At 41.1% G+C, this 15,086-nt stretch overlaps 1 protein-coding gene across 1 annotated transcript in view; it reads left to right on the forward strand.

The window, feature by feature from the left end:
• The window catches only part of LOC308091817 (tyrosine-protein kinase CSK-like), a 40,909-nt gene that overhangs the window by 3,821 nt on the left and 22,002 nt on the right, over positions 1-15,086 (forward strand). The window contains exons 2-4 of the mRNA XM_080437547.1: positions 11,473-11,614; positions 12,719-12,832; positions 13,538-13,650. Of these exons, the coding sequence (XP_080293673.1) occupies positions 11,600-11,614; positions 12,719-12,832; positions 13,538-13,650 (242 nt within the window). The 5' untranslated portion in view covers positions 11,473-11,599. The remainder of the gene's footprint in view (positions 1-11,472; positions 11,615-12,718; positions 12,833-13,537; positions 13,651-15,086) is intronic.

Below are 15,086 nucleotides of genomic sequence, written 5' to 3' on the forward strand. Positions count from 1 at the left end.
ACATATTATGAAGCCTTTTAGGCTTCGTTATAAAAAAATGCACAGGGCAGACATGACAAATAACTGAAATATACAAAGAAATTATTGACATATTTGATCATTTCATACATAAAAAAAGCAGGAATAGCTGATCTACAAGCTTACAACGCGTCACAAAGTGACGCGTTGTAAGCTTGTAGATCAGCTATTTCAGCTATTTCAGCTATTTCAGCTTTTTTTTTATATTTGAAAATGTGGAAAACTATTTCAACATGTATGACGATTATGCAAAAATAATTGCGATTATCTCAAATAATTGCGATTGGACGATTATGTAATAATTGTGTCAGGCCTAGTCAGGCAGTGACATGCAGCCAAGGTCCTCCGGGATCAGGAGTCAAACCCAGGACTCTCTGAACCAGTTCCATTTGTCTCATCACTGTGTTGCAGGTGGAAAGCAGCAGGGGTGGAAAAAGTACTCAAATGTTTTACTTAAGTAAAAGTATCAATACTGCAATGTAGAAATACTCTGTAACAAGTAAAAGTCCGGAATTGAGCTTGTAGATCGGCTATTTTCAAATAGCCTAGGTATTAAATAGGGCTAAAGTGGTTAGTGTATGTTTTATAACGTAACAATTTTATCTGCAAAGTAACTAGTAACTAAAAGTTTTCAAATAATTCTGTAAGTAAAAGTACAATATTAGTCTCTGAGATGTAGTGGACTGGAGTAGAAGTAAAAGTATAGACAATTGGAAATACTCCAGTTAAGTGAAAGTACCTCAAAAATGTATTAAAGGGATACTTCACTTTCACATAAAATAAACATTTAAAAAATATATTAAAAATAAATGAAAAAAGTAATGGAAAAATCACGGCCCCCTCACGCATTAGAGTGTCCTACTAATGTGTGAGGGGGCCTTTATTTTGCCATAACTTCTTTCATTTTTTTTAAAATATATTTTTTTAATGTTTATTTTATGTGAAAGTGAAGTATCCCTTTAAGTACAGTACTTGAGTACATGTACATAGTTACTTTACACTACTGTAAAGCAGTGGGTGACATTATTTCTATGGTTGCGCGCTCCATCATTCAGTAGTATTCTGTGAGAAGAGAGAGAGGACAGAGGGAGAGTGAGAGAGTAGAAGGGAAAGAGTTAGAAAGCAGTTTAGAATAGAACAAATAACGGTAACGGTTTTGGACACAAAATAGCAGATCTACAAGCTATAACTGTATATTATTATTATACCCAAAGAAATCTTAAAATGACACAGATGCGTTCCCGGTCTTAATGGATTAAGCCTTTAAGTTCTGGGGTGATGCAACTTTGATGATGGAGAGGGCCACTATATTTCCACACTCACTCCAGAGCTCCAGGGCCACATTGCATATACTGTCGGGCAGACACCTCTTATCTCTGTATTTTAACTTTCTATGTCATTCTATTTCACACACAAGTAGCAAAAATAGCCGATCGACAAGCTCAAAACTGCGACGTGTTTTGAGCTTTTAGATCGCCTATTTTATCTATTTTTGAAAAACAAAATCCTGAATTTGTTTTTGCCATTTTTGAATTGGAATCCTGTAAAGTAATTTTTTTAAAATCCATTTTGGGCGGGAACCCATATTTGTAACTATACCTTTCAGGACGGGAACCCCTTTTGGGGTTCTTGTTGCTCTGTACAGTATATAGCAACATACATTTGTTCAAATTTTTTAATAAATATTTGAAGTTTTTCAGAAAACTTAGGTCAGGATTTAGAAGGTGTTTTTAGAATCGGCCTCAGGTCTAAATGGGTAAATTTCAAATGCATTTAGTTATGCTCATGTTAACTTTATGAACTTTAATACAAATACATTGGACATAAAAAAAGACTAGTCATTTAAGCTACTAATATAGACTGAAGTAATTAAAGCGGGTCATGTTTGCAATTGGAACAGCTGAAATCAATAATATATCAGTATTCCGATATTAACCTGCGGGCCGCATCAAGTGAAGGTGGGGGCCGCATGTGGCCCCCGGGCGTGTGTGTGTGTGTGTGTGTGTGTGTGTGTGTGTGTGTGTGTGTGTGTGTGTGTGTGTGTGTGTGTGTGTGTGTGTGTGCGTGTGCGTGTGCGTGTGCGTGTGCGTGTGCGTGTGCGCGTGCGCGTGCGCGTGCGCGTGCGCGTGCGCGTGTGCGTGTGCGTGTGCGTGGACCTGCCTGCTGGTTGTGCAATGTTACAGAAACTAACATTTTTGAAAGTCTTCACCTATAATGACAACCTCTGCACTGCCAGGTCGGGGCGTGGCATGCTGCTGATGTGGCTTCCTGCCTGTCAGGGCTAGTTTTGTCCGTCTGACTGTTATAACTATTTGAACCCTGATCTCTAAGACTGATAAAAACAATTTGAACCGGAATGTTCCCAGATTGCCTGAACCCTACTAGCGTCCATATTCTGGTGCTAACTTATTATCAGATCTACAAGCTCGCAACACATTGAAACGCCATATACTGTGAGCTTGTAGATCAGCTGTTTTCAACCGATTAATATTTTGAGTCTGGTATAGATCTCTGGTCAACTACAGTAGATACATATATAGACCTTTATTGATCCCAAGGGGGAAATTCAGTCGTCAGAGGCAGAACAGCAGTTGGAGTCCATATACAGAGGAGGACTAAACTAGAGTAGTAATTTAAAAGAAAAATATGTGCAATACAAAGTTTTGTGGTTATTTCCGGTGATAAGTTATAGAGTTTTTACAGAGGTCAGTTCTGAATTGCAGCCACCTGTAAGTGCTCTGTTTTGAAGGAGAATAAGGAGTCACACTTTTTTTATGACTGGGCATTCAACATTTTGGTGGCATAGCAGTAGAACAAATGTAACCCCTTGTTGGAGCCGAATCTGGGTTGAACAAGATTGGTGGAGCTTCCTCTGGTGTTGTGCTTGTGTGCGTCTTTAACGCCTTTGAAGTAGTTTTGACAGGTACATGGGTGTCTCTGTGGTGTTGTGTAACTTGTGTATCTTGTAGACCAGGCCCATTGCAAGTGACCTGAGCCATGATCCCACCCTAGCATAATGAGCAGGGTTAGATGAGTTGTGGGTGTGAGGCTAAGCAGTAGCCTGACCAGTTTGTTCTGGGATGTCTGGAGCCTTGTTTTTAAGGCCTTTGTGGTGCTATGCGTAGTCAAAGTGACATTGGATGAGTGCTCCTGCTAGAGTCCAGTGTAATGGGTGGTGGTCTTTGGAGGGGGTTTTTGAACAGTTTAGCCCATTAAAACCGGTAAAGCATCTGTGTATTGTAACCACTTGCCATTAGGTCCTATTTTATACTTTGGCTTTTAAAAAATAGCAGATCGTGAAAATGTGTGCAAATCTTTGAATATGTATGTATATATATTTTAAAGCAAACATTTTTAACTACAATTTTTGCTTCTGGGGGGTCCCTGGAACAACATATTTTGAGATGGAGGTCCGTGGCCAAATACATCATCATTTTGGGGGTCCTTGACGTGCAAAAGTTTGAGAACCACTGATTATAGCAACATATTTTTTTAGTTTAATTTAGAAGACATTTGTAGAATCCCCCAGAAGCAAAGATTTGAGTTACAAATGTTCACTTTAACAAAGTATATATTCTGAGATTTGCGCGAATGTTCATGATTTTTTAAAACATTTACAAGCTCTGTGCTATAAGCTTGTATATCTGCTATTTTTGAATAGCCAAAGTTTCCCGGTCTTAATTGGATAATGGTAGTGGTCATTGTAGGGGGGATTTGATGTGTCGGTTATCCTGGTGAGAGCTCTCAGCTCTTGTCTGCTCATAGCAGACAATTGGACTCGAGTCATAGTGACTCGACTCGAGTCTGACTCGAGTCGCATATTTGACGACTTGCGACTCGACTCGGACTTTGAATGTAAAGACTTGCGACTCGACTCGGACTTGGAAGGTAAAAGACCAACGAGACTTGAGACTCGACTCCGACTTGCTAGCCAATGACTCCCGACTCGACTCGAGATGACTCGTGACTTGTTTGTTTTTTTCCCTGTGAATGATCTGTGTGTGTACTGTGCAAACGCCAGCGTCACCCTCAGCGGGGTTATTTTGATTCTATGACGGCAGCCGTCCAGTTATCATCAGTGCCAGTGTTGCCAGATTTTCTGTGAGCAAAAACAAGCAACCAGGTCTAGGAAAACCAGCCCAAAACCAGCCCAAAAGAAGCGAGTCAAGCGACTATGGGCCACATGAGCACTCTAACATATACATCAGCTATTTGAAAATAGCAGATCTACAAGCTCACAACGCGTCGCGATGCGACGCGTTGTGAGCAGCTTGTAGATCGGCTATTTTCAAATAAAATCTTTCGGCGAAATTATAATAAGCAGATCTGGCAACCCTGATCAGTGCGTGCAGAACAGCTGATCTGCGCCACAGCAGCAGGAAAAACAACAATGGCAACAGCAACAGAAGTCCCCAAAGTTATTCAATTTGCCAAGCCAGGAGGAGAAGGAGAGGTGGTGCTGCTCACTGTGCTCAGTACTCACTTTAAATCTAATAATAAATCAACAACAACAGTAGCATCAGCCAGCGAGATATACGTACATGTAAACATGAAAGTCACTCACCACTGTCGAATCAGGATCACACCGATCATGATGTACTGTAGTGAAGTCAAGTGACTGTATACTTTATCCATGGTAACAGCAATAAAGTCTCTCTCTGCGTAATCCATCACTTTCTCACGTCGACACTTTTCCATTTGTCCGCAGGTTTAATAACTTTAACTTCACTAAATCACTCCCACCACACTTGAATTCCTTCCTTCTTTTTTTCCACCATAAGTTTAAGTTTCTCTCTGCTATATATATAAACTTAAAGAGATGCCTTTATTCCACTGTGTTGTAGCCTCTTTTTCTTTTTTTTTTACCAAGGACCCCTTTGCAAAACAACAAACACACGTGTAGGTCCTACAGGGTTGCCAGATCTGCTTATCATTTCCCTGCAAGATTTTATTTGAGAATAGCAGATCTACAAGCTCACAACGCGTCGCATTCTACAAGCTCACAACGTGTCGCAATGCGACGCGATGTGAGCTTGTAGATCTACTAGTATTTTCAAATAGCTGATGTATGTGTTAAAGTGCTCATGTGGCCCATAGTCGCTTCTTTTGGGCTGGTTTTTGGCTGGTTTTCCTAGACCTGGTTGCTTGTTTCTCTCACAGAATCTGGCAACTGTAGTAGATGGCTAAACTGTGCCTGATGGAAAATGACATAATATTAAAATACTACAAAACAAACACAGACACGTCAAGATTATAGGCCTAATAGGCCTATAGATAAATGCCATTAATGTATTTCCTTTCCTGCATCATTTCACCCACAGTTTATCCAATATTCATTCATAATTATAGTTATAGCAAAAGTAATGTCCTTGAAGTTTGTTGTTTGTTACCTTTGACTTTGTTTAATGTTTACATGAGCACTTTGTTCACTTGCTCTAACTTTGTTTACAAAACAATACACTTGAAAACTACTCAGAAAGGCAGTGCCAGTTTGAGCCAAAATGTTAAAAAGTAAACAATTTTGTATCAAACATGCCATTTCTTTAGTGTAATTTAGCCTTTATCTAGTTCTAACTAAATGATCAGACATGTAATGTTGTAATGGATAAATGAACAGCTTTATGCTGGTTTAATTCTTGACTTTAAGATACGGTTTCTCTCTTCAAGATATAAACCTGAGTGATTTGTGGGTGGGCTGGGGAACAATCGTCAATCGTAGTGAGGGACTTGACACAACCTTGTGACTTGACTTGTGACTCGGCTTGACTTGCCCACAACAGAAAGACTTGGGACTCGACTTGGACTTGGGACCAAATGACTTGGGACTCGACTTGGACTCGGACCGGAGGGTTGGATTGACTTGGGACTCGACTTGGACTTGGGACCAAATGACTTGGGACTCGACTTGGGACTCGGACCTGAGGGTTGGATTGACTTGGGACTCGACTTGGACTTGGGACCAAACGACTTGGGACTCGACTTGGACTTGGGACCAAATGACTTGGGACTCGACTTGGACTCGGACCGGAGCGACTTGAACAATTGTCTGGCTCATAGTATCTGTTGGTGTGTTCAATGAACACCTGAATTCATACAGATTCCTGTTTTATATCTGTTCATGTGTAGGCCTGTCACAATTATTACATCATCATCGCCTAATCGCCAACTATTTGAGTTGGTCGCAAATATATATATATATATATACAAATTCATCTGTTGAAAAACCGCAGCAGCTATCTTTGCTGTTTAAAAAAAATAAAATACTGAAGGTGTAAAATGATCAAATGCATGGCCAGTTCTGGCCTATTTAAAATGTGGGTATCACTGTCTGTCAGGTCTTTGTATGAAGTTATTCGTCATGTTTTTTTTGCTATTTTGTTTTACAAACCCTAAAAGGCAAACCGACATTTTATTCTTATTTATATGTTCCAATGTTAAAAGCCAAATTGCAATTAATCATCAACTAATAATATGATATTGTGTGGATGTGTGAAGGTTCAGCTCTTGTCTGATCACGTCGCCTTCATGCAGTACCATGTCTGTTGGTAAAAGCTGCTGGTCTACTTCTTCCTGCACGTTGGGCAATGAATGACACACACACACACACACACACACACACACACACACACACACACACACACACACACACACACACACACACACACACACACACACACACACACACACACACACACCATGTAATGTATTCAACGGTCTCTGCAGTCTGCACTAGGGCTGGGTGATAGGACTTCAAATCAATATCACCATTATTTCAAACTTTGGCCTCGATGACGGGGGGACGGCAATATATTTTGAGATGGGGGTCCAAATACATAGAATCTAAAAATGCTTTCTAAATCCTAACAGTATGTTGCTATACAGTATCAGTGGTGCTCCAGCTTTTTCATGTCAAGGACCACCCAAAATTATATGTATTTATATTCTCAGTTAATTTCCCAGCCTTACTCAGCTTGTAGATCTGCTATTTTTGAATACCAGAATAGTATTAGGGACACTAGTAGAGCTGAAGAATGCTATAGAGTCTGTTCTTATTAAAGTGAGTCATATGCAGGGTACCCGGAAGGCTCGCCCCAAAACACGCTCACCCCCATTTCTTTCTCGGAACGCTCGCCCCCAGCAGTTCTTGTATTCTTGCATTTGTTTTACCGAGGTTAGGAATAAGGTTAGGTTTAGGAATAGTTTTACTGAGGTTACGTTTAGGAATAAGGTTAGGTTTAGGTATAGTTTTACTGAGGTTACGTTTAGGAATAAGGTTAGGTTTAGGCATAGTTTTACTGAGGTTACGTTTAGGAATAAGGTTAGGTTTAGGTATAGTTTTACTGAGGTTACGTTTAGGAATAAGGTTAGGTTCAGGCATAGTTTTACTGAGGTTACGTTTAGGAATAAGGTTAGGTTTAGACATAGTTTTACTGAGGTTACGTTTAGGAATAAGGTTAGGTTTAGGCATAGTTTTACTGAGGTTACGTTTAGGAATAAGGTTAGGTTCAGGCATAGTTTCGCTGAGGTTACGTTTAGGAATAAGGTTAGGTTTAGACATAGTTCTACTGAGGTTACGTTTAGGAATACCTGGTGCCGACCGTCCCGAGGGCGAGCGTGTTTTGAGGCGAGCGTTCTTCAAACCCAGTACTTCAGTCAAAATATAGACTACCGGTATACTCCTGATCAAATTTACTTGTGGTCAAATATAGTCTACATACAACAAGTGAAAGTTGTCAAATGTGTGCTTTTTGGTTTCCTTTCCTCTCACATACAGAGTTCCTTATTGCATGGAGTTTCTTATGGATGTAGGATTAAACCACGTTTTGTCTATCAGCTCATTTGTGTTTTGGAAATATCTAGATGTGAACATTTGATTGGAACCCAGGTCTCCCGTCCCGCGGGGGAAGGGACACCAAAGCCAAACATTTTTACCCACTAGGCTAAAGGGGACTCATTCCCTTGTCCCGGGGGGGAAGGCCAGTACTCTGTTACAAGTAAAAGTCCGGGATTTTTTTTTTACTTGAGTAAAAGTACAAAAGTATTGGTATCAAAATGTACTTAACCCATTAAGACCTGGAACGCATCTGTGTCACTTTAGATTTCTTTGGCTATTCAAAAAAAGCAGATCTACAAGCTCATAGCGCGGCACCGAGTGCCACGCTACGAGCTTGTAGATCTGCTATTTTTGAAAAATCGTGAAAAAAAATATATATATATTTTTTCAAAACTCTGTTAGGACTCAGGCCTTAATGGGTTAAAGTACCAAAAGTAAAAGTAGTAAAATGTTTGAAAATAGCAGATCTACAATGACACAGATGAATACAATAAAATGACACAGATGCGTTCCCGGATTGAATGGGTTAAAAATTTAACCTTGTGTGATTTCTCCTCAGCGGATCACACAGGCTGCAACCTTTTTAATTATGACCACCATCATGTGACTCGTCATAAACGTCACATCATGACGGCTGGCGATGATAATAATAATAATAACTTCATGTGTTGTCGTTGGAACACGTCCAAGGGGAAGTGGCTTTGCGTTTAGCCGGGCCGTCATCAGATGTCAACCCCCGGGCTTTTTATTGTTCCTTACGGACGCAGAGCAGGAAGTACGCTGCACAATAACACTCTCTATGACATGGTGGGAGGAAGTGACCTCATGTGATGGGGTAACGACTGTCCCTGACAGCGCTGGGGGGAAGTACTCAGATATTGGACTTAAAGTTAAAAGTAGGGTGCCACAGTGTATAAAAATACTTTGTTACGAGACTACTAAGTCCTTACTTTTACTTGTAACCTTACTTAACCCATTAAAACCAGGAACCGGGAACGCATCTCTGTGTAACCACTTTAACCGTTATTTTATACTTTGGCCATTCAAAAGTAGATCTACAAGCTCATAGCACGGCACCGAGTGCTGTGCTATGAGCTTGTAGATCTGCATTTTTATTTTATTTGTGCAAATCTTTGAATATATATATTTTTTAAGGGAACATTTGTAACTCAAATATTTGCTTCTGGTGGGGGTCCCTGGAACAACATATTTTGAGATGGGGGGGTCCGCAGCCAAATACATTTCATTTTGGGGCTCCTTGACATGAAAAGGTTTGAGAACCACTGATTACAGGAACGTTGTAGAATCGGCCTCAGGTCACGATTTAAAAGAAATAGCAGTTCTACAAGCTCATTCGTGCCTCGCTATGAGCTTGTACTGTAGATCTGCTATTTTTTAATAGCCAAAGTATAAAATAATGGTTATAGCTCAAATCTAAAATGACACAGATGCGTTCCCGGATTGAATTTGATGCAAAGTATATTTGCATCAAATTATACTTGAAATAGAATTTCCCATTTCAGAATCATATTATACAGTATTATGTGTTTGGACTATAATTATTGATCATTAACCAGTGGTAACCACTTATTTCATACTTCAGCTGCTTGAAAATAGCAGATCTACAAGCTTGTACATGTCGCGGCTCGCGGTGTGGCCCGTTGTGAGCTTGTAGAGCTGCTTTTATTAAATGCAGTAGATTTTTGATTTAATAATTTGATTATTTATTATATCTTATTATATCTATAACTGTGCTAGCTAGTAACTGCCATATAAATGTAGTGGAGTAAAAAGTACAATATTTGCCTCTGAGATGTAGTGGAGTAGAAATACAGTGAAAAGTACGAAGCAATTGAAGTAGTGGGGACTACGAATGGAAATTAGCCTCCTTGCTAAATCCGATACATCTTGCATGTATTAATTAATATCCGCTGTCCCGTCCAAATAAATAAATAAAAAGTAAAGTAAAAGTGCCTTGAAATTGTACTTTAAGTACAGTACTTGAGTAAATGTACTTCATTACTTTCCACCAGCTGGATGTGGTGGTAAACTATCCGGAGGGCAAAAAAAAAAAAAAGTGTCCCTGAGCTCTGACCCGCTGGTCCACTGTGTCGCCGTGGAAACGGCCGCTATAGCAGCCAGAGAGAGGAAGTAGGAGTGGCCTAGCTGGTGGTGACTCCAAAGACCGCTGACTGTTCACGGAGCTGCTTCGTTGTTGCTGTTGTTGTTGTTGTTGTTGTTGTTGTTGTGCTGCTGTCATGGAAACGGTGGCTCAGGGATTTCTAGGTCGTGGTGGTGGTGGCGGTGATGATGAAGCCCTCGGGGGGGTGGGGCTACTGCCGCCTCCACCCCACCATGAGCTTGGCATTCCTCTGACAACAGGAAGGGTCTTTAACCACGTACGTGGCCTGTTCACATACTGTTAATAGACCAGTGGTTCTCAGACTTTTTCCCACGTCAAGGACCCCCCAAAATGCTAATGTATTTGGCTGCGAACCTTAAAAAATATTTTGTGCCAGTGACTTAAAAAAAAAGAAGCTCATAGCGCGGCACTCTGTGCCTGCCGCGCTATGAGCTTGTAGATCTGCTATTTTTGAATAGCCCAAAGTATAACATAATTATGGTTAAAAAATGATCGTGACGCCATATTAACTAATTTAGCTGGGGACCCCCTGGAGGAACCCCCCCCCCTCAAGGACCCTACTGCTTGGGGGTCCCCGGTTCACACTTTTAGTTTGGAGAACCACTGGTTTGACATTTTACTTAGTGTGCACCACCCCCCCCCCCCCCCCCCCCCTTCCCCCCAGCGTTGTGAAAGTGTGACGGAGAGAAAACACTAACTTCTGCTTTTTACTGGACTGAGTTATTTTTATCACTGACATGTTCTGTTAAGCCATTAAGACCGGGAACGCGTCTCTGTCATTTTAAGGTTTTCTTTGGACTATTCAAAAGATAGCAGATATACAAGCTCACGCGCTGCGTGCTTGTGGATACAATGAAAATATAAATGTGTGCAAATCTTTGAATATATATATATATATATGTGTATGTATATATATATATATATATAACAAAAAACATTTAAGCGAACATTTTTAACTCAAATCTTTGCTTCTGGGGGGTCCCTGGAACAACATATTTTGAGATGGGGGTCCGTGGCAAAATACATATCATTTTGGGTGGTCCTTGACATGAAAAAAGTTTGAGAACCACTGATTATAGCAGCATACGTTTATAAAAAAAAACTGTTAGGATTTAGAAGACATTTGTAGAATCCCCCAGAAGCAAAGATAAGATTCTTAAACTCAGTAAAATATTGCATACATTTTCACGATAAAAATAAGAAAGAAGCTCATAGCCGCGCTATGAGCTTGTATATCTGCTATTTTTTGAATAGCCAAAGAAATCAAAAAATGACACAGATGCTTGCGTTCCCGGTCTTAATGGGTTAATAGCTGGCTGGTTTGGTGTGGATATATATATACAGTGTTCTATACTATACTAACCCCAGTCACGCTTCATTATGAAAGTGGAACCACTATTTCAGGGACCTCTGCCATTGAATAAACTGCTTTGATGAAGCCTGTATTGAGACTTGTTTTTCTTTTTTTTCTTTGCAGGGAAGTGAGTGAGTGTGTGTGTGTGTGTGTGTGTGTGGCGTGCATGTACGTGCACATCACAACTCTAATGGTAGCAGCAAGTGTGCTTCGTGCCAGTGAGGATTGACCTGCCTCTTCCCCCATCACCATGTCAGAGATCCATGTAAGACACACACACACACACACACACACACTCACACTCACACTCACACTCATGCACACACACTCACATGTTACATGTCTAAATATTTATAGAATATTTATTAATTCCCTAGCAAGTTTATTGTCTCCGCCAGGCCGAAAGGCATGGCGAGAGAGTATGTTTTACCCCCCGTCCGTCCGTGTGTCCGTCCGTTACCAGCTAATCTCTGGCACCGTTGGCCCGGCCGCTGCGAAACTGTGCACGCATACTCCCTGGATGCCAATTCAGAACCTCTGGCCCAAATCTTTCAGATTGGCCTGTTATAGCGCCACCAGGAGGCCGATATGTGCAAAACACATTTATTGATACTACTCCTACAGATTTTGTCCAAACATCACACAAATCGGTACACAGTATCTCTATAGTCATGTGATCAACACGGATTTATCCGATTTCCCATATTCCATCCTGATTGCCTAAGATTGGCTTCCAAAGTTGCAGGATTGGTCCGTTTGCCTCAAATCATGAACGCAGCTTGCGATTTCCGTGAAATTTCACACGCACATTTCTATTAGGCCGAGGAAGAAATGCCACCTTCACATTGGCCTGTTATAGCGCCACCAGTAGGTCAAATTTTGCAAAAAAATATTTTGGAACAAAATGCCTCAAATCATGAATGCAGTGTCCGATTGCAGTGAAAAGCCCTTGAACAAATGGCACCCTTTTCACATTGGCCTATTATAGTGCCACCAGGAGGCCACAATAACGTACCTGACCTGGCGGAGACCTGTGCTCCAAGGAGCACTTTTTCTAGTTATGTTTTTTTTTTTTTTGCTTCGTTGTTTGTTTTTAAAGCTGATTTGCTAGTTTTTAAAAAAAGGCTAGATTACATTTTGTGTTAGTTTAAAGGTAGGGTAAGTGCTTTACTTTGGTTAAACTAAGTGTTAAATATATTCTGATTGTACTCATTGCTATAGAAGTGTTTGTTCAGTAAAAGGAGTCTCCCATGTCTCTTTTCAGTGCTCTCTCCTGAGTCCTGATTGGCTTAAATGTTGTCACCTACCTGAAAATGTACATATATGGTGGTCACTAATCAGGGGTCCTCTCTGTGTGTCTCTCTGTTAGACTCCGTGGCCTCAGGGCACAGAATGTGTGGCCAGGTACACCTTCAAGGGAACTACCGAACAGGACCTGCCGTTCAACAAAGGAGACGTCTTGACTATTATCGTGGTCACAAAGGTGGGGCTGAAGTTTCTCTGTAAAAGCAGGGAGTCATGGGAGATACGATGCCACATCTGCACGCGGCTATTGGTTTACAGGAAGCTGTAGTTTTATGTCAGATTTTATGTCCCTCCTGTTGTTTAGATCCAGTGGTGGAATAAGTAAAAAAAAATTTACTCAAGTAAAAGTATCAATACTGCAATATAGACATACTCCGTTGCAGGTAAAAGTCCGGAATTCAAAATTTACTTGAAGAAAAGTACAAAAGGATAGGCATGAAAATGTATTTAAAGTACCGATAGTAAAAGTACTCACTACTCATTATGCAGAATGTCCAATTTCAAGTTTTTAAATGTATGAACAACTTTTTGAAAATAGCAGATCTACAAGCTCACAATGCGTCGCACCGCGACGCATTGTGAGCTTGTAGATCGGCTATTTTCAAATGCCCGAAATGTGTATAGGGCTGAAGTGGTTAATGTATGTTTTGTAATAATAATCAAAATCTACGTAACTAAAGATTTCAAATAATAGTAGTGGAGTAAAAGTACAATATTTGCCTCTGAGATGTAGTGGAGTACAAGGTAAAGGTATTGGAAATTGGAAAGTACAGATACCTCAAAATTTTACTTAAGTGTAGTACTTCAGTAAATGTACTTAGTTACTTTCCACCACTCTTTAAATCCATAATGATGATGATGTGTGGTGTTTTTTTTTGTTTAGGACCCAAATTGGTACCGAGCTAAAAATGCTGCTGGTCGAGAAGGAACCATTCCGGCCAACTACGTCCAGAAGAGAGAAGGAGTGAAGTCTGGACCGAAGCTCAGTCTGATGCCGTAAGTTCAAAGAGGAGTGAACCCTGTCCTTGTGGAGAATAAAGGGTCGTTTACACAAAGCACTACAGAGCACCGAAGTCTGACTTAATTGACGCATTCCTACCCGGGTCACGGTTTCTTTCCTTCATTCAGAATTTGCATAGACGTGTCCAGAACAACCCGATCGCCAAGAATTTAGTATACATTGCACGGAGGTGTCATTCCGTGCATAGACAACTGGAAAACCCGAAAATCCGTGCAGAGCTGCCTCGCATCTCGCCCATTGTGACTAAACCATTTCGGAGGCGCGCAGTTTCAAGGGAATTGTCGCCACGTAAGGGACCACCGAGCGAGCTAAAGCGAGGGAGTTGCCGTCCCGAACGTTGCGACATTCCCTTGAGCCTACTCAGCGCCGTTTGAGTTATGTACCGATAGGCACAGAATCGTAAATTTTGTTGTGGGGACTGCTCTGCTTCCGGGTTTTTCTGGGTTGCAACTGGTTACGCCCACCGTGGGACTCGTCGTACATATGCACGGATTTTCGGGGTTTCTAGGCTACTATGCACGGAATGACGTGCACTGGATCCGTGCAATGTATACTAAATTCTTGGAGATCAGGCTGTCCAGAAATAAACAAAATGATCCCGGCGGTTTGACTCATATGGATATGAAACATCAACTGATGCCAAGAAAACGCTAATGTTACCGCCGCCAAATTAATTACATTTTCGCCAGAAACGGACTGTATCAAATATGAGAGACTGACTATCGTAAACGATACAGAGCCACCTCTCTGACAATATCACCGTGGCAGTTTGTTTATTTTTGGACCACAATTCTTACATGAGACGATTCTAAGATGACCCAATGTTATTCTCCATAGAGAAATTCCTTCTGCGACCCAGGGGATGAACGAATGACGTCAGGACTTCTGGTACTCTATGATGATAACTATAACAGTCCATAAGATTTGGTGGCACAAGCGCCACATTATCTACTGGTGAGCTAAGACAGAAAGTCTGTTTGGGGCGGGGGAGATATTACGCGTTTCGTTCTCGGGAAAAATCCCTCTTGACAATCAGTAGTGGTCCTCGCGCGCACCGAGTGCGCGGCACCGAGTGCGCGGCACTGAGTGCGCGACACTGAGTCCCATGCTATGAGCTTGTAGATCTGCTTCTTTTTTTTTTATCTTGAACATTTTTGCAAATCTTTGAATATATATTTTTAAAGCGAACGTTTTTAACTCCAATCTTTGCCCAGTAGCAACATACTGTTAAGATTTAGAAAACGTTTTTATATGTATTAGGCCGCGGACTCCCCATCTCAAAATGTTTTGTTCCAGGGACCCCCCCCGCCCCGCCCCGCCCCAGAAGCAAAGATTTGAGTTACGAATGTTCGCTTTAAAGAAAAGATCTACAAGCTCAAGCTCATAGGCCTACTGCAGCCGGGTGCTCTTC

The sequence above is a fragment of the Gymnoscopelus braueri genome (assembly GCF_963280865.1).
Source record: "Gymnoscopelus braueri genome assembly, chromosome: 9".
In the NCBI taxonomy this organism is placed as follows: domain Eukaryota; kingdom Metazoa; phylum Chordata; class Actinopteri; order Myctophiformes; family Myctophidae; genus Gymnoscopelus; species Gymnoscopelus braueri.